The 24524-nt window shown below is 42.6% G+C and overlaps 1 protein-coding gene and 1 pseudogene across 3 annotated transcripts in view; one reads left to right on the forward strand and one right to left on the reverse strand.

Moving 5' to 3' along the window:
* Nucleotides 1–24524, forward strand: part of GLRA1 (glycine receptor alpha 1) — a 110398-nt gene that overhangs the window by 64978 nt on the left and 20896 nt on the right. For all 3 annotated transcript variants that reach the window (XM_030826139.1, XM_030826143.1, XM_030826152.1), the window contains 4 exons: nucleotides 6383–6606; nucleotides 9972–10054; nucleotides 11169–11306; nucleotides 14752–14966. In XM_030826139.1, the coding sequence (XP_030681999.1) occupies nucleotides 6383–6606; nucleotides 9972–10054; nucleotides 11169–11306; nucleotides 14752–14966 (660 nt within the window). The remainder of the gene's footprint in view (nucleotides 1–6382; nucleotides 6607–9971; nucleotides 10055–11168; nucleotides 11307–14751; nucleotides 14967–24524) is intronic.
* LOC100603942 lies at nucleotides 15563–17433 on the reverse strand (annotated as a pseudogene).

Raw genomic sequence — 24524 nt, forward strand, 5'->3', positions numbered from 1 at the left:
GGGGGTAGACATGGGGGACAGATCCAACTTCAGGTGGTACATAGGAAGCCCTCAATAAATGTCTGTGGAATGAATGAATGAACAAATGAATGAGTTAATGCTCTACCTTGGTCTCATAAGCAGGGCAGCTAGTTGCCCAGTTACCAGAAATTAGATCATCAAGGAATCTGAGAGGCAGGATGGGTGAGTTGATGCTGAACACTGTTGAATCAGAGCTCTGGGAATCCCTCCTGCTTCCGGTTTGTGAGCTACCCTTGAGAGTTTGAGACCTAGAAGCCAGCTCCCAGAGGTGGAACCTCAGGTTCTAGGGTGGAGAATTCAACTGCTGCTCCTCCAGTCCCTGAACTTGAACATGGCCCCAGCATGTCAAACACCAACCAACATACGTATAGCTATGGCCAAATAGGCAAAACAGCCTTTAGCTTTCGGCCTGCTACACCAATTACATTGATCTCTTCTGAACTGCATTTCTCACTGCTGTTTGCCAATTTAAGGGAGGAAATCAATGGCAGCAACTTGTTTGGGTAGCAGCTGCTAGGGCAGACGCTGCCAGTAGGAGTCAAGCTGCCTGAGGACACCAAGATACATTCTCCATCTCTCGCTCTAATTTTCATTATTCATTTCATAATGAGAGACTCATTATGAAATACAAAGAGATGGGTTTTATTTTGTTTTTCTTCTTTTAGATGATGTATGTCTAAAATATAAATTTTTACTGTCAACTTGCATTGCTTCTGAAATAACAGTAAAACATTTTTAAATATTAGTAATAAAATGCAAATGTAATAATGTCCATCTTTACTTAAAATTCTTCAAACGCTCCACATTATTACTAGGAAAAGTTCAAATTTCTCAGTACAGCTTGCAAAACCCTGCATGCGTCCTCCCACTCCTCTATTCATTCACTTGCTATTCTTTCCAAAGTGCCACACTCTTGCTTTGCCTCTAGGCCTTCACATATGCACTTACAACTGCCCAAAGTGCTTTCCCTCTTTGGCTCAACCATATTTGGTCTCACCTGAAATATCACTTCTACCTGGAGACTTCCCTGATCACCACCCCCAAGTCCAGATGGGAACCTGTGTTCTATATTCCCTAGCACCCTGTGTTTAACCCCTATCAGAGCCCTTATCTCAGTGTGGTGCAAACATTACACTGGAGGCTCTGGAGCTGAATAAATATATCTTTCTTGTTCTCAGTGGATTCTTCAGTGCCTAGAATAGTATCTGGCACTTAAGAGAGCTCAGTTAAATGTTGTTGGAAAAAATAAAACTAACAACAATTAGCTGTTGGATTTGGAAAAGTTCTTAGAGACGATCTAGCCTAACTTCTTTTAACAGTGAGGCTCAGAGAAGCACAGCCAAGTTCTAATTCCAGATTCTTTACTGAATTGTTGTGTGATCTTAGGAAATACCTCTCCCCTCTGGGTCTCAGTCTTTCCAGATATAAAATAAGAAAAGCCCATCTGTTCCAGCTTTTTCTGACTTTACCTCCTCTTCCTTCTCATAGGTACTAGGTAGCTCATAGGTGCACTGACTGAGTGACTAGGTGAAATGGTGCAGTGAAAATATAAGGTCTGGTTCATCCGCTCAAATTGCTCCCAATCAAGCTGAGGACATAAGACATACACAGTGAAGAGGTGCTCAATTAAACGTTCCAGGTGATTCGGTCTTGCTAGGAGATCAAAAAGGAAGAGGTCAGGGAAGCCTGGGGCATCAGGTCTCCTGCAGGAGATAAGCCTTAAGCTGAGAAGGCAGAATTTGCGTGAGCAATGAGGCTGACAGAAAGTGTCCCTCACACAGGATTGGCTGTCCACACCATGTGACTTAAATCATAAGTGCTCACTAGAGGCTCAGGCTGATGCTGATTCCAGTCCTAGCTCTGCCACTCACTGGCCCTGCTCCTGGGACACATTTCTCAGCCTGTCCAAACCTGTTTTCTTACCCTCACTATGGGAATCTGAATGTCTAGCTTGCAGGGGTTTTGTGAGGATTAAGTGTATGTGACAGTACCTAGAACGGTGCCTGCTGCCTAACAGACCATTTTAAGAAATGCCACTTTCTTTTCTTCCTGCTAGCCACATAAATGGACTTGACATGTCACTGGCAAGAACATCAAAAGTGCAGCTGGGGCTTGGGGACTGAAGGCTTTTTCTGCCCAACCATTCATAGTTTGTTCACTCTGATGTGACTTGCCCAATGCCTCATCATCACACACACACACACACACACACACACACACACTTCATGCAAAATCCAAGAGAGAAGGAGAAGGAGAGACTATTTCCAATCCCCTGATCAGACAGGACCAGATTGGGAGTTGTCCATTACCATCATCAGGACAAAGAGCCAACACTCAGGCCAGGCCTGAAGTTCTTCCACCACCATGGGAATTATAAGATATGAGATTATGAGGCCAAATGTCACTTTCTATGGGGCTGGAGGGAGAGGCTGCAATTAAATTATAGAACAATCCTATAAAATATCTTGGAACATTTTATGAAGCTATTGATATTACTATAGGCAAACAGACTGAAGCATGAGCTGTAGGAGGAATTGAGCAGGGGTGAGGGTGAGAGTGGGGAGGAAGGTTGTTTGTTTTAGTTTATCCCTGCTGATAACAGATCAAGACTGATGAGGATTTACAAGCAGCATTCCAAAAGAAAACATTGCATGACCTCGTTTATCCAGCACCCTTGGGAAAAAGCAATAGCTGGTCCTCATGTGTGGAGATTATTCCTTGGAGGAAAGCATTTAAAATTGGACTTGAACTGAGGATATTAATCATTTGGGGAACTATAGACCCTTTGGGAGATCCAACACAGACAGCTATGCCTTTCCTGCTTGGGAAACACAAATATATCCTAAACTCTACTTGTGTCATGATATTCATGAACTCCAGGTTTACAATGTCTCTGTAACAAAATTTAAAACTTTCTTTTTTTCTTTTGTTTGTTTGTTTTTGACAGAGTCTCACTCTGTCACCCAGGCTGGAGTGCAGTGGCATGATCATGGTTCACTGCAGCCTGGACCTCTCTGGGTTCAGGTGGTCCTCCTACAGCAGCCTCCTGAGTAGCTGGGACTACAAGCTACTGTGCAGGCCATCACATGTGCCATCACACCCTGCTACCTTTTGTACTTTCTGGTAGAAACGAGGTCTCATCATGTTGGCCAGGCTAGTCTCAAACTCCTGGGCTCAAGCAATCCTCCCACCTTGGCCTCCCAACGTGCTGGGATTACAGGCATGAGCCATCGCTCCTAACCGAAAACTTTCTTAATGGAAATATTTCTTAACTGCATGACCCAGTTTTCTGCTATTGAGATCTACCCATACCATAATAGCTCCACACCTTGTGAATAGAAACTGAATGGACTCTTTCAGTTCCTCTAGGATCAGCTGAGGCTATTGAGCAAACTCTCAGCTAGGAGTCAGAACACTTGAGTTCTAGAATCAGCTCTGGCCCTACATTTTCAGAGTGACATTGAGCCAGTCTCAATTCTCCCTGGACGTCAGTTTCTTCATCTGGAAAAAAAAAAAAAAGGTGGGAGGTGGGGATGGAGCTTTGACTAGGACAGCCATTCCTAACCTATATTCTATAGAAGATACTCATCATGCACAAATATAAGAATTCCATGGCCAAAATAAACCATATTCTATTCCCTTCTTAAGATGCACACAACTCATCAGCATATTAAGGTCTCTGAGAAGTCCTGCAATAAAGAAACCTATGGTATTTCATCTGGTCTAACATTACGCTAATTGATTTGACTCCTGAATTTTTCTTTCAGTGGAATAACTACACTGCAGTCCCATCAGAGAAACATTAACTAAGCATTGAGTTTAGAAGCTAGTAAGATGTCAGATAAGTAGATTGCAAAAATTTTCTCCCATTCTGTAGGTTGCCTGTTCACCCTGATGGTAGTTTCTTTTGCTGTGCAGAAGCTCTTTAATTTAATTAGATCCCATTTGTCAATTTTGGCTTTTGTTGCCATTGCTTTTGGTGTTTTAGACATGAAGTCCTTGCCCATGCCTATGGCCTGAATGGTATTGCCTAGGTTTTCTTCTAGGGTTTTTATGGTTTTAGGTCTAACATTTAAGTCTTTAATCCATCTTGAATTAATTTTTGTATAAGGTGTAAGGAAGGGATCCAGTTTCAGCTTTCTACATATGGCTAGCCAGTTTTCCCAGCACCATTTATTAAATAGGGAATCCTTTCCCCATTTCTTGTTTTTGTCAGGTTTGTCAAAGATCAGATGGTTGTAGATATGCAGTATTATTTCTGAGGGCTCTGTTCTGTTCCATTGGTCTATATCTCTGTTTTGGCACCAGTACCATGCTGTTTTGGTTACTGTAGTCTTGTAGTATAGTTTGAAGTCAGGTAGCATGATGCCTCCAGCTTTGTTCTTTTGGCTTAGGACTGACTTGGCAATGTGGGCTCTTTTTTGGTTCCATGTGAACTTTAAAGTAGTTTTTTCCAATTCTGTGAAGAAAGTCATTGGTAGCTTGATGGGAATGGCATTGAATCTATAAATTACCTTGGGCAGTATGGCCATTTTCATGATATTGATTCTTCCTATCCATGAGCATGGAATGTTCTTCCATTTGTTTGTGTCCTCTTTTATTTCATTGAGCAGTGGTTTGTAGTTCTCCTTGAAGAGTTCTTTCACATCCCTTGTAAGTTGGATTCCTAGGTATTTTATTCTCTTTGAAGCAATTGTGAATGGGAATTCACTCATGATTTGGCTCTCTGTTTATCTGACAAAGGGGTAATATCCAGAATCTACAAAGAACTCAAATAAATTTACAAGAAAAAAACAAACAACCCCCTCAAAAAGTGGGTGAAAGATATGAACAGACAATTCTCAAAAGAAGACATTTATGCAGCCAACAGACACATGAAAAAATGCTCATCATCACTGGCCATCAGAGAAATGCAAATCAAAACCACAATGAGATACCATCTCACACCACTTAGAATGATGATCATTAAAAAGTCAGGAAACAACAGGTGCTGGAGAGGATGTGGAGAAATAGGAACGCTTTTACACTGTTGGTGGGACTGTAAACTAGTTCAACCATTGTGGAAGACAGTGTGGCAATTCCTCAAGGATCTAGAACTAGAAATACCATTTGACCCAGCCATCCCATTACTGGGTATATACCCAAAGGATTATAAATCATGCTGCTATAAAGACACATGCACACGTATGTTTATTGTGGCATTATTCACAATAGCAAAGACTTGGAACCAACCCAAATGTCCATCAATGATAGACTGGATTAAGAAAATGTGGCACATATAGAACATGGAATACAATGCAGCCATAAAATAGGATGAGTTCATGTCCTTTATAGGGACATGGATAAAGCTGGAAACCATCATTCTCAGCAAACTATTGCAAGGACGAAAAAACAAACACCGTATGTTCTCACTCATAGGTGGGAACCGAACAATGAGAACACTTGGACACAGGAAGGGGAACATCACACACCAGGGCCTGTCGTGGGGTTGGGGGCGGGGGGAGGGACAGCATTAGGAGATATACCTAATGTAAATGACGAGTTAATGGGTGCAGCATACCAACATGGCACATGTATACATATGTAACAAACCTGCACGTTGTGCACATGTACCCTAGAACTTAAAGTATAATAAATAAAAAAAAAGAAGCTAGTAAGATGTGACTCCATGACATCTATTAAACCTTTCCAAACAAATCAACATATGTCACAGTAAGTTATAGAAGGCTGGTATTAAAACAGAACGGGATGAACCCTAGGACCAGCAGGAACACTACAGAATTCTTCCGCCCATCCCTCCTTCACTTCTTGAGAATTAATTGTTCTCTTTAGGGAGAATAGTTTGAATGCTCAGACATCAGCTTTGATTTTTTCCTTTCATTCCTTCAATTTGTCTAGACCAGTGACTCTCAAATCTTAGTGTGCCTAAGAAGTACTGTAGCACTGGGGCTGAGGGTAAAAGGGGGACTTCAATTTATCTGCAATGTATTTTTTCTCTTATTTAAAAAAAATGAAGCAAGCATGACAAAATATTAACAGGATGATGAAAACTAGTGTTTATTACATCCATCTTTGAATTTTCTTTAGTTTAATTTTTTTCAAAATAAAGAATAACATTTACATAATCTCAGTTCAGGGTTGAATATACCTCATGGGGCATTTAGAGGATTTTCAGGGGTAATTATGACTCCCATGGTTTTTGCCTGATACACAGCTTTTATGTCTCACCCCCATATAAGATGCAACCACACTTAATAACATCCTCCAGAAAAGGTTTTACTGGCCAAAAGCACCCAGGTCCTCCAAAAGTTGATGTCCTTGGGCCTAACATTGCCTTCACCTTATTATTTCCTGGCTGTAGGACTATAGGGTCAACATCTTCCTGCGGCAGCAATGGAATGACCCCCGCCTAGCCTATAATGAATACCCTGATGACTCTCTGGACCTGGACCCATCCATGCTGGACTCCATCTGGAAACCTGACTTGTTCTTTGCCAATGAGAAGGGGGCCCACTTCCATGAGATCACCACAGACAACAAATTGCTAAGGATCTCCCGGAATGGGAATGTCCTCTACAGTATCAGGTGAGTTCTGACCAGGTTCACCCACTCCCTGCTCAGAACGTGTCTTGCCCCACTACCTTCTGGGCACAGACTCTAAAAGAGGGGCCAAACAGAGGTGAACAGGCCCTGGCAACCCAACACCTTTGCAGAAGAGGTAGACCCAGCTCTGTAACTTATACTCAGCAAGTAAGAATAAAATACAATGGGATATTTTATTCTAGGAGCCAATGATTTATTATAACCAAGGAGACTAAGAAAGCCATCCTAGAGAAAGTGGGGTTTAAGTTACTCAGCATTTCAATCAAACAAGATAGGAAAGAGTATTCAAGCATGATTACCAATAATAGCAGGAGCTAAGGCATAAAGCCTAGAAAATCACAACAACTTCAAAGTAAATGAGCCTGCCAGTTGGATGGTGTTGCTCACGGTCAAGGCCAGGGCTACTCCATCCCTTCTATAAAATCTATCCCCCAAACTTTGCACTGGGTCTAGGCGTTTAGATTTCCTTCTCCAGATGTGGAGTATCCTTGAGATATTGGCTAGGGGCAAAGCCTTCAGAATCTGCTGCCACCCCTCCACACCAAGTCCCTGATCTCCTCTCCTAAGGCATAAGGAAAATGACCAATGTCCAACAGGTGAAAAAATGACCTTACACACGTAATAACAGCTACCATTCATGAGAATTCACTAACTATGCCGGGTACTTTTCATGTGTTATATCCAGCCCTCCTAATAACCCCAGGAAGCAGGTTTTACTATGCCCGTTTTGCAGATTAGACAAATGAGAATCAGAAAAATTTAAGTAACCTGCCAAAGTTTCCAGTTTGTTAGTAGCAGAGCCTAGATTCCAATCTGTATTAGTGTGAATCTGATGCCCTCTCAAAGTCCTATAGCAGTGCATGGCATTCAATAGGCACTCAAATATTTGATCAATATATGAATATGTTTTTATTTCAAAGAGCTTAAAAGGGTGCTGGTCCCAAATGTCTCCTCCTCCTGCTCCAGTCCTTCAGGGAAACACATTTTTTTTTTCCTTTGGGTGATGAGCCTTAACTGTCCAGGCCTGTGGGAGGGGCTGTACAGATCCTAACCCTCAGGTTTGATTGAACTCGGTCTGAGAGCAGGCTGTGTAGGGGAGGGAGCTTAGGAACTTCATCATCAAGAGCAGGCTTGGAGGAACTCGAGGCTCACATGGCCTTCCTCGCTCAGGAGCCCACCTTCCCATCCCCTCAAGTAAACATCCAGACTGGAAGAGTGACAGGCTTAGGAAATGGCCATCCAGGCCCAGCTGGCTGGGGGGGGATGGTAAGGTCAGCCTGCTTGGATTTTGCTGCTGCCAGGCTAATTTCCTATCTCTAGGAAGGTAAGTCCTGGTACAGCATGATACAAGGACAAATCAGCAGAAAGTGATGTTCCAAGGTCATTCGACATCAGGAAATTAAGCCAGTGTGACAGCTGCCCCACTTTGGAGCTTTTATCTGCAAAAATTCAACTGCATTCACTTTCTCTTCACTTTCTCCCTCCTTCCACTCCCTTCTTTTGCTTCTTCTTCCTCTGCCTCTCCCTTCCATTTTTCCCCTTTTGCTTCAACCTTATGCTTAAAGAGGCCCACATCCAGAGCTGTGGGTGTGAACTGGAGTAAGTTCACAAAGGGCTGTGTACATGCAGCCAAAGTGCCAGTTCAGGTCCACTAGAACACCAGCAATTACATGTCTTAGGGTATTGGGGTTGGCTTTTCAGGAGAGCAGTGCTGCCAGCAAACACATGAGTCAACCCCACCCTGGGACTCAGAATCCAAAGGCCAGAACACATGGTTTTGAATCCTGGCTGATGTATCAGCTTGCTATGTGACCTTAGATGACTCTCAACCTATCCCTCTCTGCACCCTGGGTTTCTCACCTGTCACATGAGGGAGTTGGCTTGATGATCTAAGGCTCTTTGGGCTCTGAAAGCCTTTCTTCTCCATCCCCTGCAGCAGGCACTCAGATGTTGGAAAAGCCTTTCAAGTGAGCGGCAGGCCTCAAATTCTGTTGAGAGGACTCCCTCTGGTTCTGAGTCTGTGGCCTCTGTAAGGGTTGAACAACCAAAATAAACAGCTAGCCCAGAATCCTGAGGAGCCCACCCCTTTCCAGCCGACCCCAGTATGAGCCTACTGATGTGAGTCAACTGTGTTTGGACACCCAGAAGGCAGAGGGCCTCTTTGAAATAACCTTTGATGAGCCCTATGTATGAAGAAGGAAGCCAAGAACCACTTGCAACACCTGCTGCAGGTGCACATGGGTGCTGCTCAACTTAAAATTTGAGCTCTGTCCCTAACTGTGGACTATGCAGAAGAGTAAGGAATAGGGGCAGCCCCTGGCCTCTAGGCAACTTGCTAAAGACAGGTCTCCAGAGACCAGAAAGACTCCAAAAAACCCAGAAGTTCCCTAACTGTGTCACTTTAGGCAACCTACTTTTACCTCTCTAAACCTCCATTTTTCAATCAGGAACTTGGAAATACACACATAATTATTTAATAAACATGAGTTGTCCACACCCACCACCACCCAAAGGTGCTGCATTCCAGCAGCCATCGGGGGGCTTTGTGTAGGCTGGGCAAAGTTGGCTGGGAGACCAGATGGCCACCAGGCTCACTGAGGTGGGGTGGGAAAAGAGGTTTGTCGCTGCTTCAGGCCTGGGCCCGGCTGGTGGGAGCCACAGCAAGGGCTTTGGGAGCCTGGAGGACAGAGCCTGCCGCCAGGCCCAGGCCCCCAGCTCATCTGCACCTCCAAGGCCAGGGGGCCTGCAGGTTCCCAAAGCAGCTGACTGCACTCTGCTTCCCACCATGCTTCCTGCCAGAACTCCTTGTGGATTTTTTATCCTTCAGTTTTGCTAAATTCCTTTATTTGCATTAACAGTTTGTATGTGTGTGTATGTAATTTTCAGGGCTTTCTATATATGAAAATCATGTCACGGCCGGGCACGGTGGCTCACGCCTGTAATTCCAGCACTTTTGGAGACTGATGTGGGAGGATCGCTTGAGCCTGGGAGTTCAAGACTAGCCTGGGCAACATGGTGAGACCCCGGTCTCTACAAAAAAAAATTTAAAAATTAGCAGGCATGGTGGCACATGCCTATGGTCGCATCTACTCTAGAGGCTGAGGCAGGAGAATCGCTTGAGCCCAGAAAGTCGAGACTGCAGTGAGCCATTATTGCATCATTGCACTCCAGCCTGGGTCACAAAGAGAGATGTCATCTCTCAAAAATAAACAAACAAACAAACAAACACAAGTTCCCTGACCTTCTTTCCCTGCCCTAGGCAACTGATTTTCTAACAATAACTAGAATAGAGGCACAGCCTCCCTGATGTGTGGATCCTGCATCATTCAACTCCCTTCTCTTCCCAGAATCACCCTGACACTGGCCTGCCCCATGGACTTGAAGAATTTCCCCATGGATGTCCAGACATGTATCATGCAACTGGAAAGCTGTGAGTGTCTTGCATGAGTCCTCTAGAAAGAACCAGGCTCCTTTTTACCCATGGGATAGGCAGAAAATCCCACACAGCTGCTCCTAACCACTAGACCCCAGGAGATTACTGTAATAACCCAAAATATTCAATGAAGGACTTTGCTTTTAGAAAATGCATTAGAAATATAACTTCCCTTACATTGCCTAACTAAGGCCCATGTTTTGGAGCCAGCAGCATTCTCCAAAGGGTCATTGTTCCATGTCTATGGTTAATGTGAATGGAGGAGAAATGGCTTGAATAAGTCATGGTCCTTGAACCCACAAGATGTTCACTCCAGCAGGGGAGGTAAACAACTGACTGCACAAATAAAGGGCAGCAAGTGATTGGTGTGTTGTTAGAAGTACAAAGCACTGTGGCCTCGTGGCAGAAAGCATGCTTCCTTCCGATGGAGAAGGAAAGAGGGTATTGGAGTAGACTTTATGGAGGACCGGGATTTTAACAGATTGGATAGCGGACTCCTTTGATTGCAAACAGAGAAACCAATCTGACTAACTTAAAAACACAAAAAGCAAGGCAGAGCACTTGGGCAACAGGAACTAATGGACCATTTCCTTGGAGCACTACCCATGAGGGGAATCAGCACAAACCAATTCTGAACCTGTTGTTACTTCACTCAATAGTTGCTGAAGTGCTGGGGCACAGTCTGGCCTAGCTTGAGTCACCTTTTCACACTTTCCCCCGTCTACCCCAGCCAGTGGTTAGCCTCACCAAGAGAGCATACAATAGAGTTGTCCCACAGAGGAGTATCTGCTGTGAGCAAAAGAGGAGGCTGGCAAGGATGGTGTGCAGGTGAAAATAGCAGATGTCAACTGCATTTCACCATGGGAGTGAGAGGGGGAACAATAGGACAAGCTAATGCAGAAGGTTGGGAAGAGAGGTGGAAGGGCTCTGATGTAGATATAAATAATTAACCAGTTTTTTACCTCTTTTGAGAGGAGAAAAAAGGAACCTGGTCTCACAAGTTCCATCAAGTGTCTGATGTCTCTCTCAGTCTCTAACCCTAACCAACCCTGACATGCTTCAAACAAGTGCTTCTGAGTGGTGACTGCTCCTTCTTCTGATCCCATCCCAGTTGGATATACCATGAATGACCTCATCTTTGAGTGGCAGGAACAGGGAGCCGTGCAGGTAGCAGATGGACTAACTCTGCCCCAGTTTATCTTGAAGGAAGAGAAGGACTTGAGATACTGCACCAAGCACTACAACACAGGTAGGTACAAGGGCCACCCTCCTCAGATCCCATCCCCACAACCAGGACCAGAGGTCATTTCAGACACATTCAATCATCGATTCAACAGATCTTATGAAGATTACCTAGTGGTTAAGAGAATAGGTTTTGAAACAAAAAAGTGGCTCTGACATTTTCTTCCTGTGAGTCCTCGAGTGAGTAACTTAAGCTTGGGCCGTACCTAATTACCAGGGAAGCTGGTAAATACAGTCATTATTCCAGGTAGCAGAATGGATCCTATTTCTAAGGCAGAAGTAAAGAACTGATATTGGGAAGACACCTAGTAGTCTCTGTTACAGATGAACTGGCATTTCCAACAGAGCAAAAGTAGAGAGAATGCTCACAATAGACCTCAGCAAGAGGGAGCTGAGAGGTGTCACTGAAGGTTAGTAAATAGCTAGAAAGGGTTCACTTGCCTGTGAGCTATGAGAGGGCAGAGAAGCCACGATGGTGTAGCTTAGCTCTCTATCTCCCATGCCTTTGTTGGAAGATTGAATATCTGGATGACTGGCGCCAGATCAAGGCCGGCTTTGCATATCCTGTCTCAGGCTGAGAACAAGCTCAAAAAAGCATGGGAGAAGAAAGTCAGTCAATTGGTATAACAGCTGGAAGGATGGGTAGGAAGCTGGGGTCTGAACCCAGATGCACAGAGTATAGAGGCATGGCAGGCCAGCAAGAGGAGGAGGTGAAAGAGAGAGATTGAGAGAAACCATCGTAGGCTCTGGTGTAAGTAGAAAGCCCAGTGAAGGTACAGGCAGCCTGGGCTGCAGTCTGTCTTGGGCAGCTGCCTCTTTCTGAGTCACCTCAGAGATGTTTCAGAACCTCCAAAGATACTCTGTTTGTCCCTTGAGCCATAATGGTATTCCCATAGCATCCATGAAAGCAATGACTCCCAAGTCAAATCACCACAACTGACCCTCACATACCAAGTCTTTTACTCTTTATACAGCATTTTCTTTTCTTTTTAGCTTTCTTAAGGTATAACTGACCAATAACAATTGCATATGTCGAAGGTATGCAACGTGATGTTCTGATATACATATGCATTGTGAAATAATTACCACACTCAAGCTAAGTAACATACCCATCAACTCACATACTTCTCATTGTGTGTGTGTGTATGGGTGTGTGTCTAGTAAGAGCACTTAAGATCTACCCTCTTAAAGACCTAAATTAAAGATTAAGCTAAAATGATAAAACTTCTAGAAGACATGAGGACAAATCTTCCTAATCTTCGATTTGGCAATAGATTCTTAGATACAACACCAAAAATGCAAGCAATAATGAAAAAACAATAGATAGATTTGACTTCATAAATATTAAAAGTGCATCAAAAGATACTATCAGGATAGTGAAGATAAAGAACCCACAGAATGGGAGAAAATACTTGCAAATCATGAATCTGATAGGCGTCAAATATTCAAAATGTATTTAAAAACTCTTAAAATGTGAGAAAAAAAAAAAAAAGGCCAGGCATGGTGGCTCATGCCTGTAATCCCAGCACTTTGGGAGGCCAAGGCAGGTGGATCACTTGAGGCCAGGAGTTTGAGACCAGCCTAACCAACATGGTGAAACCCTGTCTCTACTAAAAATACAAAAAAAAAAAAAAAAAATTAGTTGGGCGTGGTGGCACATACCTGTAATCCCAGCTACTTTGGAGGCTGAGACAGGAGATCCCTTGAACCGAGGAGACAGAGGTTGCAGTGAGCTGAGATCACGCCACTGCACTCCAGCCCGGGTGACAGAGCGAGACTCTATCTCAAAAAAGAAAAAAAAAAGTAAAAAGGAGATCTACCCTCTTAGCAAATTTCAAGCACACAGGACAGCACTGTTAATTCTAGTCACACTGCTGTACATTAGATCTCCAGAACTTATTCATCTTGCATAACTGAAATTCTGTACCCTTTGACCAACATCTCCCAATTTCCCCCATCCCTCGGCCTCTAGCAACCACCATTCTACTTTTGGCTTCTATAAGTATGACTATTTTGGATTCCAGATATAAGTGAGATCATACAATATATGTCTTTCCGTGTCTGGCTTATTTCACTTAATATAAAAATGTCCTCCAGCTTCATCCACATTGTCATAAATGGCAGAATTTCCTTCTTTTTTAAGGCTGAATAATGTTTCATTTTCTTTATCTATTCATCCATTGAGAAATATATCATGGTCCAGCAATCCCACTTCTAGATACATATCCAAAGCAAATGAAATCAGTACCTCAAAGACATATCTGCACTCCCATGTTCACTGCAGTAATATTCACAATAGCCAAGATATGGAAACAACATAAATGTATACAGCATATTCTCATTCATTTCACTTGCTCTTCCCCATTTTCATTTAAGTTAGAGCTGAACTCTGTGCTAGACCCTATGGATGCGAGAAGAAAAGACTGACAAGGCCCTGCCTACAGCTTACAGTCCAGGGAACTCCAGGAAATTCCCTATAGTGCTTCAGTAGACAGGAACTAAGACCCCACCATAAGACTGGCCCCATCCCAGTTCCAGGGATACACAGACAGGAAGGAGACAAGCTGCCTAGTCTAGTGCAGAAGACAGACAGAAAGAGAGACTGACTTGCCCATTCACTCACTGTATTATATCTTGAAGGCGCTGATGATCATGTGAACAGGGCTCAGGGAACACAGAAAAAGAGCAGCATTCTGCCTGGGAGAATCTTCACATTTACACTGCCATGGAGGAGAAGGAAGATTTATTTGGCTGGTTGTGGGAAGGAACAAGGGCATTCTGGGCACAGGGATGAGCAAGATCAAAAGCTCAGAAACATGAAAGTTCAGGGCATGCTCAAGGCAAGGGATGGCATGTAGGGAGTCATGATTAGGGTGAAGAAAGATGGGGAAGGGGATAGAAAGACTAGTTAGAGCTTGATTATAAAGGGCAGGCTAAAGAGTTTAAACTTTTTCCTATAGGTAATGGGAACTGCCTTGTATGAGGAAAGAAGGACGAGACCAAAGGTTTTACAAGAGGAAATAACAGGATCAAGTCATGTTTTGGGAAGATAACTGTCCGAAAGGTAGAGAAAGTTCTACTTAGTCAGGCCCATTCTCAGCAACAAAATATTGATGATGATGATGATGATGATCACGATGATGATAACAGTGATGATGGCAATTGACAATCCTGAACATTTACAATGTATGAGGACTGTGCTAAGTTTTTCATAAGCATCATCTCATTTTATTCTCACATTAATCATATAAGTAACTATATGATGGAGGTATTATTGTTATTATCCCCAGTTTACTATACATGAGGAAACAGATATAGAACAATTCAAATACTTGTCTAAGGACACAGGTAGTGTGAGACTGAACCAGGACTCCAGCCGAGGTTTTTCTAACCCTAAAGTCTTTTGTCCTATTCACCAGGCTACACTGCCTTCTCACTGCAATTTCTTGCAGGTAAATTCACCTGCATTGAGGCCCGGTTCCACCTGGAGCGGCAAATGGGTTACTACCTGATTCAGATGTATATTCCCAGCCTGCTCATTGTCATCCTTTCATGGATCTCCTTCTGGATCAACATGGATGCTGCACCTGCTCGTGTGGGCCTAGGCATCACCACTGTGCTCACCATGACCACCCAGAGCTCTGGCTCTCGAGCATCTCTGCCCAAGGTAAGTCTCATTGCCCAAGAGCACAGAACACCCAGACAAATAAGGACAGCACCTACTTCCTTGCTCTGCCTAAAACATGGGGAGCAAAGGAATCGTTCACTACTTATTTATCTACTATACTTTGCAGGATCCTGCAGATCTTTGCAGGTTCTACACTTTTCTGATCCATCAAACCTTCCACCAAACTCAACATTATGTTCAAATACGAGTTGCCAGACACCACATTCTGCTCCACTGTCTACCAACACCAGACACACATTCTGCTTCATTTACTATTAACACTCAACTTCACATTCTCCTCCATTCACTTTTAGAGCTAAATACAACATTCTGCTCTTTTCACCATTAATAGTAAATACTGCGTGTCAGGGATCTCCAACACTAATCTCATATCTAGAGATTTGATAGAAAGATTCACAGGACTCAGCATAAAGTTGTATTTGGAGCTAAGATTTATTTATTTTTTAATTTTTTGAATAAAAAAAAGACCTTTATATTCCACCCTTTGAGTTGCAATTGAGACAACTGGGAGAGAGGGAAGAGTTGGAGTGGGATGAAGAACTAGGAGGGGCTCGATGGCTGGAGGTCTAGTCCACTTAGTTTTTGCACTGGAAAGGTTCATTGCTGGTTTCATTGAGAAGACACGGGTCGATGAGGCCTTCTGTCACCGAAAAGGGTTCGCAGTTGGCAGAGGGGCAACAGTCTTCAAAGTAACCCTTCTTCTCCTGGCCAACAGTCGAGGGAATGTGTATATTGGCACTACGATTGGCTACACCAGCAGAAAAGTCGTTGATGTTGGAGGTTTCATGGAATTCAGCTAGGTTTTGGGCTTTGTCCAGGCCTCCCTTGGGATCATAAGCATGGATGTGGTACTGATGCCACTTGCTTAGTTTCTTGATGGCCTCCTCAATGTACTTCAGACCATTCTCCTCCCACGTGGCCTTGGTGCTGAAGTTGGTATGGCAGCCTGCACACTTCCAGTTCCCAGGAATGGGCTTGGGATCAAAGGTTGCTATCACTCCAAAGTCTTCACATACATGATGCAAAATGAGACAGCCCACTCAGAAATGATCTCTGATTTGAAATTCCCACTGGGCAGGCATGACCTCAGCATTGGTCCCCACCATTTTGGCTCCAGCATACAAGCAGGACTGGTAATGGGCCTCCACGATGTCCCTGCCATAGGCTTTGCCTGCTCCCACACTGCAGTAATATGGACCCTGGGGTCCTAGGAAGCCATTGGAAGGCCAACCAGAGGGGTGCCCATCTGTCTCCATGAGGGTATATTCCTGCTCCATGCCAAACCAGGGGCGCTGGTTGCTCACCATGTCCATTATCCACTTATAGGTGTGCCTCAAATTGGTCACTGCAGGCTTTCGGTTGTACTCAAAAACTTCACAGAACACCAGCTTGTAGGGTCCTTACTGAAGGTATCCCAAAACATGGCAGCAGGCACGAAATGCATGTCACTGTTGGAGCCTTCAGATTGTAAAATACTAGAGCCATCAAAATTCCAGGCTAGGCACGGGGGCTCATGCCTGTAATCCCAGCACTCTGGGAGGCCAAGGTGGTTGGATCACCTGAGGTCAGGAGTTGGAGACCAGCCTGGCCAACATAGTGAAACCCCGTCTCTACTAAAAATACAAAAAATTAGCTGGGCGTAGTCACGCACACCTGTAACCCTAGCTACTCGTGAGGCTGAGGCAGGAGAATCACTTGAACCTGGGAGGCCGAGGTTGCAATGAGCTGAAATCGTGCCATTGCACTCCAGTCTGGGCAACAAGAGTGAAAACTCCATCAGAAAGAAAAGAAAGAGAGAAAGAGAGAGAGAGAGAGGAAAAGAAAGAGAGAAAGAAAGAAAGAAAGAAAGAAAGAAAGAAAGAAAGAGAGAGAGAGAGAGAGAGAGAAAGAAAGAAAGAAAGGAAGGAAGGAAGGAAAGAAGGAAGGAAGAAGAAAGAAAGAAAGAAAGAAAGAAAGAAAGAAAGAAAGAGAGAGAGAGAAAGAAAGAAAGGAAGGAAGAAAGAAAGAAAGAAAGAAAGAGAAAGAAAGAAAGAGGGAGAGAGAGAGAGAAAGGGAGGGAGGGAGGGAAAGAAAGAAAGAAGAGAAAGAAGGAGAGAGAGAGAAAGAAAGAAGAGAGAGAAAGAAAGAAGAAAGAAAGAAAGAAGAGACAGAAAGAAAGAAGAAAGAAAAGAAAGAAAAAAAGAAGGAAGGAAGGAAGGAAGAAAAGAAAAGAAAAGAAAAGAAAAGAAAAGAAAAGAAAAGGAAAGAAAAGAAAAGAAAAGAAATTCCACTCAGGCAACTCTTCCACACACTTGGGTTCACTGTCCAGGGTCTGGGTCTTGCAGCGCAGTCCTTCTCCAGTACTATCGATCCAGATATACCTGGCCTGGACTTTCTCACCCTGAGACAGGGACATGTACACCTGCTTAATACCTTTGTTTAAGTGGGAACGTGCTGAGGCGGTCATGGTGGAAGGTGTTCTGGGCGCCGAGCAGGTGGGCAGGTGAAGGTAGGCCACAAGAGTGAGGTGAGGAGAGGAGACGAGGCCGCCATGCTGCTCACACACTCCTCTCTTCTCCCATTCTCAGCTCTCCACAGCTAAGATTTATTACAGCAGCATATTCAGAAGATACAGCTAGCTCATCAGGGGGAAAGAACATAGGCAGAGACTAGAGGAATCCATGTGCAGGCTTCCTTACTCTCCCCCTCCCATGAGGGGTCACACAGAATGCACTCTTACTCAGCAACAACAATGCAGACACGTGTGTGCTATGTTTCTGCCCCAAAAGACAGAAAAACAGAAACTGTTAGCCAGGCATGGTGGCCCGCCCTTGTAATCCCAGCTACTCAGGAGGCTGAGGTAGGAGAATCACTTGAACCTGAGAGGCGGAGGTTGCAGTGAGCCAAGATCGTGCCACTGCAATCCAGCCTGGGCAACAGAGTGAGAACTCCATCTAAAAAAAAAAAGACACAGGAAAGAAAAACAGAGTCTGCTCTAAGATTCATTAGAGGCTCAGCATGCCATGTTTTAACTGGGGGCTGGTCACATCAGCGCCCTCTGCCTAGCATGTGCCAAAATTCCAGACTCCCAAAAGGAAAGCAAATTGTTCAGCATGAACCAGATTGTTTGTACAATCTAGGCACAGCAAGCCAGCCTTATCAGTTAGGGAAGGTAGGAATACTCCCAAAATCCAAGTTCCCAGATGCCATCCAAGAGGCAACCTTGCAAGCAAGCCCTTTCTAAGATAGCAGCCTCAGGCCTGTTTTGTTAACCCTTTTCTGGGACACACTTCAATTTGATACATTTCTAGTGTTAAACACCACATTTGCTGTTAACTCCTAAACTACATTCTGCTTCATTCACTATCAGCACTAGACACAGCATTCTGCTCCATTCACTATTAATGTCAGATACACATTCTGCTCCATTCACCCTTACGCTAGACACAACATTCTGTTCCATTCACCTCTAACACCAGACACAGCATCTCACTTCATTCATTACTAACACCAGGCACTATTTTTCTTTCAGTCATCCTTACGATCAATACAACCTTCTGTTCCCTTCACTGTCAACACTAGATCTTGCATTCTGCTTAGTTCACTTTTTTGAGATGAAGTCTCACTCTGTTGCCCAAGCTGGAGTGCAGTGGCACAATCTCGGCTCACTGCAACCTCCACCCTCCACCTCCCAGGTTCAAGCGATTCTCCTGCCTCAGACTCCCGGGTAGCTGGGACTACAGGCATGTGCCATCATGCCTGGCTAATGTTTGTATTTTTAGTACAGACGGGATTTCACTATGTTGGCCAGGCTGGTCTTGAACTCCTGACCCCGTGATCCACCCACCTTGGCCTCCCAAAGTGCTAGGATTACTTAATTCAGTTTTAACGCTAAACGTAATGTTCCGTTTCACTTACTGTTAATGCTAGACACCATATACTCCTCCATTCACCTAGCTGAGGTACAACATTCTGTTCCCTTCACTGTTAATGCTTGATGCTTCATTCTACTTCACTCTCTTTTAATGCTACATGCTGCATTCTACCACATTCACTATTATCATTTGAGTCGCATTCTGCTCTATTTACTCAACAATAGACACGATATTCTGCTCTATTTATTAATGCCGGACACCACATTCTGCTTCCTTTAGCCTTCTGCTAAAAACAATGTTTTGCACCATTTCCAATTAATGCTGCTTAACATCCTGTTTTGATATAGAAAAGTTGAAAGAATATACAATAAACACCCTCACACCCTTTACCCAGATTCACCAGTCATCATTTTCCCACATATACTTTCTCAGTAGAGGTAGACAGATGGATAAATAGATAGATAGATGGGCAGGTAGGTAGGTAGATGCAATTTTTACTGAATCAACAAAGACATGGCAATTCACCTCAAAATAAGGAAGGAGAATCACAATGACATTATCACAACTTTAAAAATTAACATTAACTCAATGGTTATTATTGAATTAGAAATAATTCAATTTGAAATAATTCAATAATATCATCTAATACAGGACCTTTATTTAAATTCTCCCTAGGCCGGGCGCGGTGGCTCACGCTTGTAATCCCAGCACTTTGGGAGGCCGAGGCGGGCAGATCACGAGGTCAGGAGATTGAGACCACGGTGAAACCCCATCTCTACTAAAAATACAAAAAATTAGCCGGCCGTGGTGGCAGGCGCCTGTAGTCCCAGCTACTCGGAGGCTGAGGCAGGAGAATGGCGTGAACCCGGGAGGCGGAGCTTGCAGTGAGCCGAGATTGCACCACTGCACTCCAGCCTGGGCGACAGAGCGAGACTCCGTCTCAAAAAATAAATAAATAAATAAATATAATAAAAAATAAATAAATTCTCCCAGTTGTCAAAAAAGTCATCAGAAAATATGATGAGGGATCCAATCAAGGATCCAATTCATATTGCACACGGTTGCTCTATTTTGTCTCTTTTAACCTAGAACAGTCTCCCAGCTGTTTTTTGTTTTTCATGACACTGACTATTCCATTAACTTTTAATGTGAGACACAACATTCTGTTTCATTTGCCATCAGCAGTAGACACCACACTCTCCTCTATTCACCCTTAACAAAACTCGACAATATGCTCTCTGCAGCATTCACACTAGACCTCAAATTCTGCTACATTCACTACAAATGCTTGAATCCACATTCTCTGATCACTATTAACACCTGACAACACATTCTGCTGTGTGCAACTGTAACAGCAGACATAATGTTCTGCTTTCTTTTCCTTATGCTAGATTCAACATTCTGCTCCACTCACTATTAATAGTTGATGCCACATTCTTCTCTACTTATGGTTTACACTAGACTCAACATTCTGCTGCATTTGTGGTTAAAAATATTTGGCTCCATATGTTATTAACACTCAACTCCACCTTCCCCTTCATTCATACTTTTTATTTATTTGCCTTTTTAAGCATTAGATTTCGTTCCTTTTAGTGTATTCACAAAGTTGTACAACCCTATCTATACAACTGCCTACAGATAGTATCTAATTCCAGAACATTTTCATCACCCAGAAAGAAAATCCATACCCTCCAACAGTCACTCCTCATTCCCCACTCCCAAGAGCCTCTGGTAACAATAAATGGATACCTACTACCTGTATAAATTTGCCTTTTCTGGACATCTCGTATAAATGGAATCATACAACCTGTGGCCTTTTATGATTGGCTTCTTTCATTTAGTGTAATGTTTTCAAGGTTCATCCATGCTGTAGAATGCATCAGTACTTCATTCCTTTTTATGGCTGAATAATATTCCGTAGTATAGATATATCAAATTTTGTTATCCATTCAGCAGTTAAGCATTTGGTTTATTTTCACTTTGGCTATTATAAATAATGCTGCTGTGAACATCTGTGTACAAGTTTTTGTGTGGACATGTTTTTAATTCTCAAAGGTATATACCTAGACGTGAAACTGTTGTGTCACATGTTAACTACATGCTTAACCTTTTGAGGAACTGCCAAACTGTTTTCCAAAGCAGCTATACCATTTTATGATCCCACCAGGGTTCCAACGTCTCCACATCTTCACAAACATACATTATTATCTGTTTTTTTTAACTATAGCCATTTAGTGGGTGTGAAATGGTGTTGCATTGTGGTTTTGATTTGCATTTTGCTAATGAATAATAATGCTGAGCATTGTTTCATGTGCCTATTGATCCCTTCTATATCTTCTTTGGTGAAATGTCTGCATTTCTGCTCCACTCACTATTAAAATATTTTGCTCACTTTTGTTATTTATCTTATTATTATTGAGTTATAATAGTTCTTTATGTATTCTGGATTTTAGACCTTTATTAGATATATGATTTGCACATATTTTCTCTTGTTCTATGTGCTGCGGTTTAGATTCTTTTCCCTTCCAAACCTTGTATTAAAATTTAATCCCCAACATTGGAGATGGGTCCTAATGGAGGTGTTTGGATCATAGGAGTGGATTCCTCATGAATAGATTAATGCCTTCTCTTAGGGGTGAGTTCTTGCTATATTCACTGTTAAAAAAGAGCCTGGCCACAGGTAATACACCTATGTAACAAACCTGCATGTTCTGCACATGTATCCCAAGACTTAAAATAAAATTAAAAAATAAATAAAATTTTAAAAAATGATTTTTAAAAAGAACCTGGCGTCTCCCACCCACTTCTTGCTTCCTCTCTCACCATGTGATCTCTGCACATGCTGGCTTCCCTTCACTTTCTACCATGAGTGGAAGCAGCCTGAGGCCCTCACCAGATGCCCAATCTTGAACTTTTCCAGACATCAGAATTGTGAGCCAAATAAACCGTTTTTTCTTTATAAATTATCCCATCTTAGATATTCTTTTGAAGTAATGCAAAACGGACTAAGACTCTATGGGTTTTCTTTTCACTTGATAGATAGTATCATTTACGCACAAAAGTTTTTAATTTTGATAAAGTATAATTTATCTGTTTTTTCTTTTGTTGCTTACGCTTTTGGTGTCTTTTTTTTTTTTTTTTTTTTTTTTTTTTTTTTTTTTTTTTTTGAGATGTATTGCTCTGCCACCCAGGCTGGAGTGCAGTGGCACGATCTTGGCTCACTGTAACCTCTCCCTCCCAGGTGCAAGCGATTCTCCAGCCTCAGCCTCCCGAGTAGCTGAAATTACAGGCATGCACCACCATGCCTGGCTAATTTTTATATTTTTAGTAGAGATGGGGTTTTGTCATGTTGGCCAGCCTGGTCTCGAACTTCTGACCTCAAGCGATCTGCCTGCCTCAGCCTCCCAAAGTGCTGGGATTATAGGTGTGAGCCACCACTCCTGGCCTTGGTGTCATTTTTTAGAAGCTACTGCCTAATCCAAGGTCATGAAGATTAATACCTGTATTTTCTTCTAAGAGTTTCATAGTTTAGCTCTTATGTTTAGGTCTTTGGCACATTTAGATTTATTTATGTACGTGATGTGAGGGAAGAGGTCCAACTTCATTTTTTTTTTTTTTAAGACATAGTCTCAATCTGTCGCCCAAGCTAGAGTGCAGTGGCATGATCTTGACTCACTGCAACCTCTGCCTCCTGAGTTCAAGCAATTCTTCTGCCTCAGCCTCCCGAGTAGCTGCGATTACAGGCATGCACCACCACAACTGGCTAATTTTTGTATTTTTACTAGAGAGGGGGTTTCACCATGTTGGCCAGGCTGGTCTCAAACTCCTGACCCCAGGTGATCTGCCTGCCTCGGCTTCCCAAAGTGCTAGGATTACAGGTGTGAGCCACCATGCCCAGCCCAACTTCATTCTTTCACGTGTGAATATCCAGTTGTCCCCGCACCATTTGTTGAGAAGGGTATTCTTTTCCCTGTTGAATTGATACCCTTGTCAAAAAAATCAATTGACCCATAAATGGACTGGCTTACTTCTGGACTCTCAATTCTATTCCATTGATCCATATGTTGATCCTTTTGTCAGTACCACACTGTTTTGATTACTGTAGCTTTGGAGTAACTTTTAAAATTTGGAAGTGTGAGTCCTCCAACTTTGTTCTACTTTTTCAATATTGTTTTGGCTACTCTCTGTCCTTTGCATTTGAACACAAATATAAATTTTAGAAGCAGCAGCCAGGCATGGTGGCTAACACCTGTAATCCCAGCACTTTGGAAGGCCGAGGCGGGCAGATCACAAGGTCAGGAGATCGAGACCATCCTGGCTAACACAGTGAAACCTCGTCTCTACTAAAAATACAAAAAAATTAGCCAGGCATGGTGGCAGGCGCCTGTAGTCCCAGCTACTTGGGAGGCTGAGGCAGGAGAATGGCATGAACCCGGGAGGCGGAGCTTGCAGTGAGCTGAGATCGCACCATTGCACTCCAGCCTGGGCAACAGAGTGAGACTCCATCTCAAATAAAAAAAAAAAAAATTTAGAAGCAGCTTGTCAGTTTTTGAAATGAAAAAAATAGCTGGAGTTTTAATAAAGAATGCATTGAATCCATGAACTAATCAGGGGAGTATTGCCATCTTAACAATATTACGTCTTCGAATCCATCAACATGGGATTTCTTCCCATTTATTTAGGTCATCTTTAATTTCTTTCAAGAAAGATTTCTAGTTTTCAGCGTACAAGTCTTGCACTTATTTTGTTAAATCATATAACAGGTGTTGTACAGATATATTCTTTTATGCTATATAAATTGAATTGTTTCTAAGTTTAATTTTTAAATCATTCTAGTCCATAGAAATACAATTAATTTTTGTATGTTCATCTGGCATCCAATAACTTTCCTGCACTCATTTATTAACTCTAAGTCTTTTATACATCCTTAGGATTTTCTTTATACAAGACCATGTGATGTACAAATAGAGAAGGCTTTATTTTTTCCTTTCTCACCTAGATGTCATTTATTTCTTTTTCTCACCTAATTTCCCTGGCTAGATCTCCCAGTACAATGAAGAATAGAAGTAGTAAGAACAGATATTCCTGTCTCATTGCTGGTCTTACAGAGAAAGCTTTCAGTTTTTCACTGAAAACTGAGGTTAGCTGTGGGTTTTACATAGATGCCCTTTACAGTTTGAGGAAGTTTTCTATTCTCAATTTGTTGAGTATTTTTACCATGAAAGGTGTTGAATTTTGTCAAATCCTGTTTCTGCATCTATTTAGAGGATCATGTGATATTTTTCCTTTATTTTATTCATATGGTGACTGATTTTTGTATGTTCAACTAACATTGCATTCCTGGGATACGTCCCACTTACTCACAATGTATAATTCTTTTTCATATGTCACTGGATTTGGTTTGCTAGTGTTTTCCGGAGAGTTTTTTTTTTTTTTGTCTGTATTCATAAGAGATGCTGATATGTAGTTTTCTTTATTGTGATGTCTTTGGTTTTGTTATCAGGGTAATACTCGCTTCTTAGAATGAGTTGGGAAATGTTCTATCCACTTCCACTTCTCTGAGAGTATAAGAAGGATTTGTGTGAATTCTTTAAATGTTTGGTAGAAATAATGAAGAAAGCCATCTGGTCCTGGACAATTCTTTGTCGAATTTTTATTACTAATTCAATCTCCTTACATGTTA

This window comes from Nomascus leucogenys, chromosome 2, assembly GCF_006542625.1.
Source record: "Nomascus leucogenys isolate Asia chromosome 2, Asia_NLE_v1, whole genome shotgun sequence".
Classification (NCBI taxonomy): Eukaryota; Metazoa; Chordata; class Mammalia; order Primates; family Hylobatidae; genus Nomascus; species Nomascus leucogenys.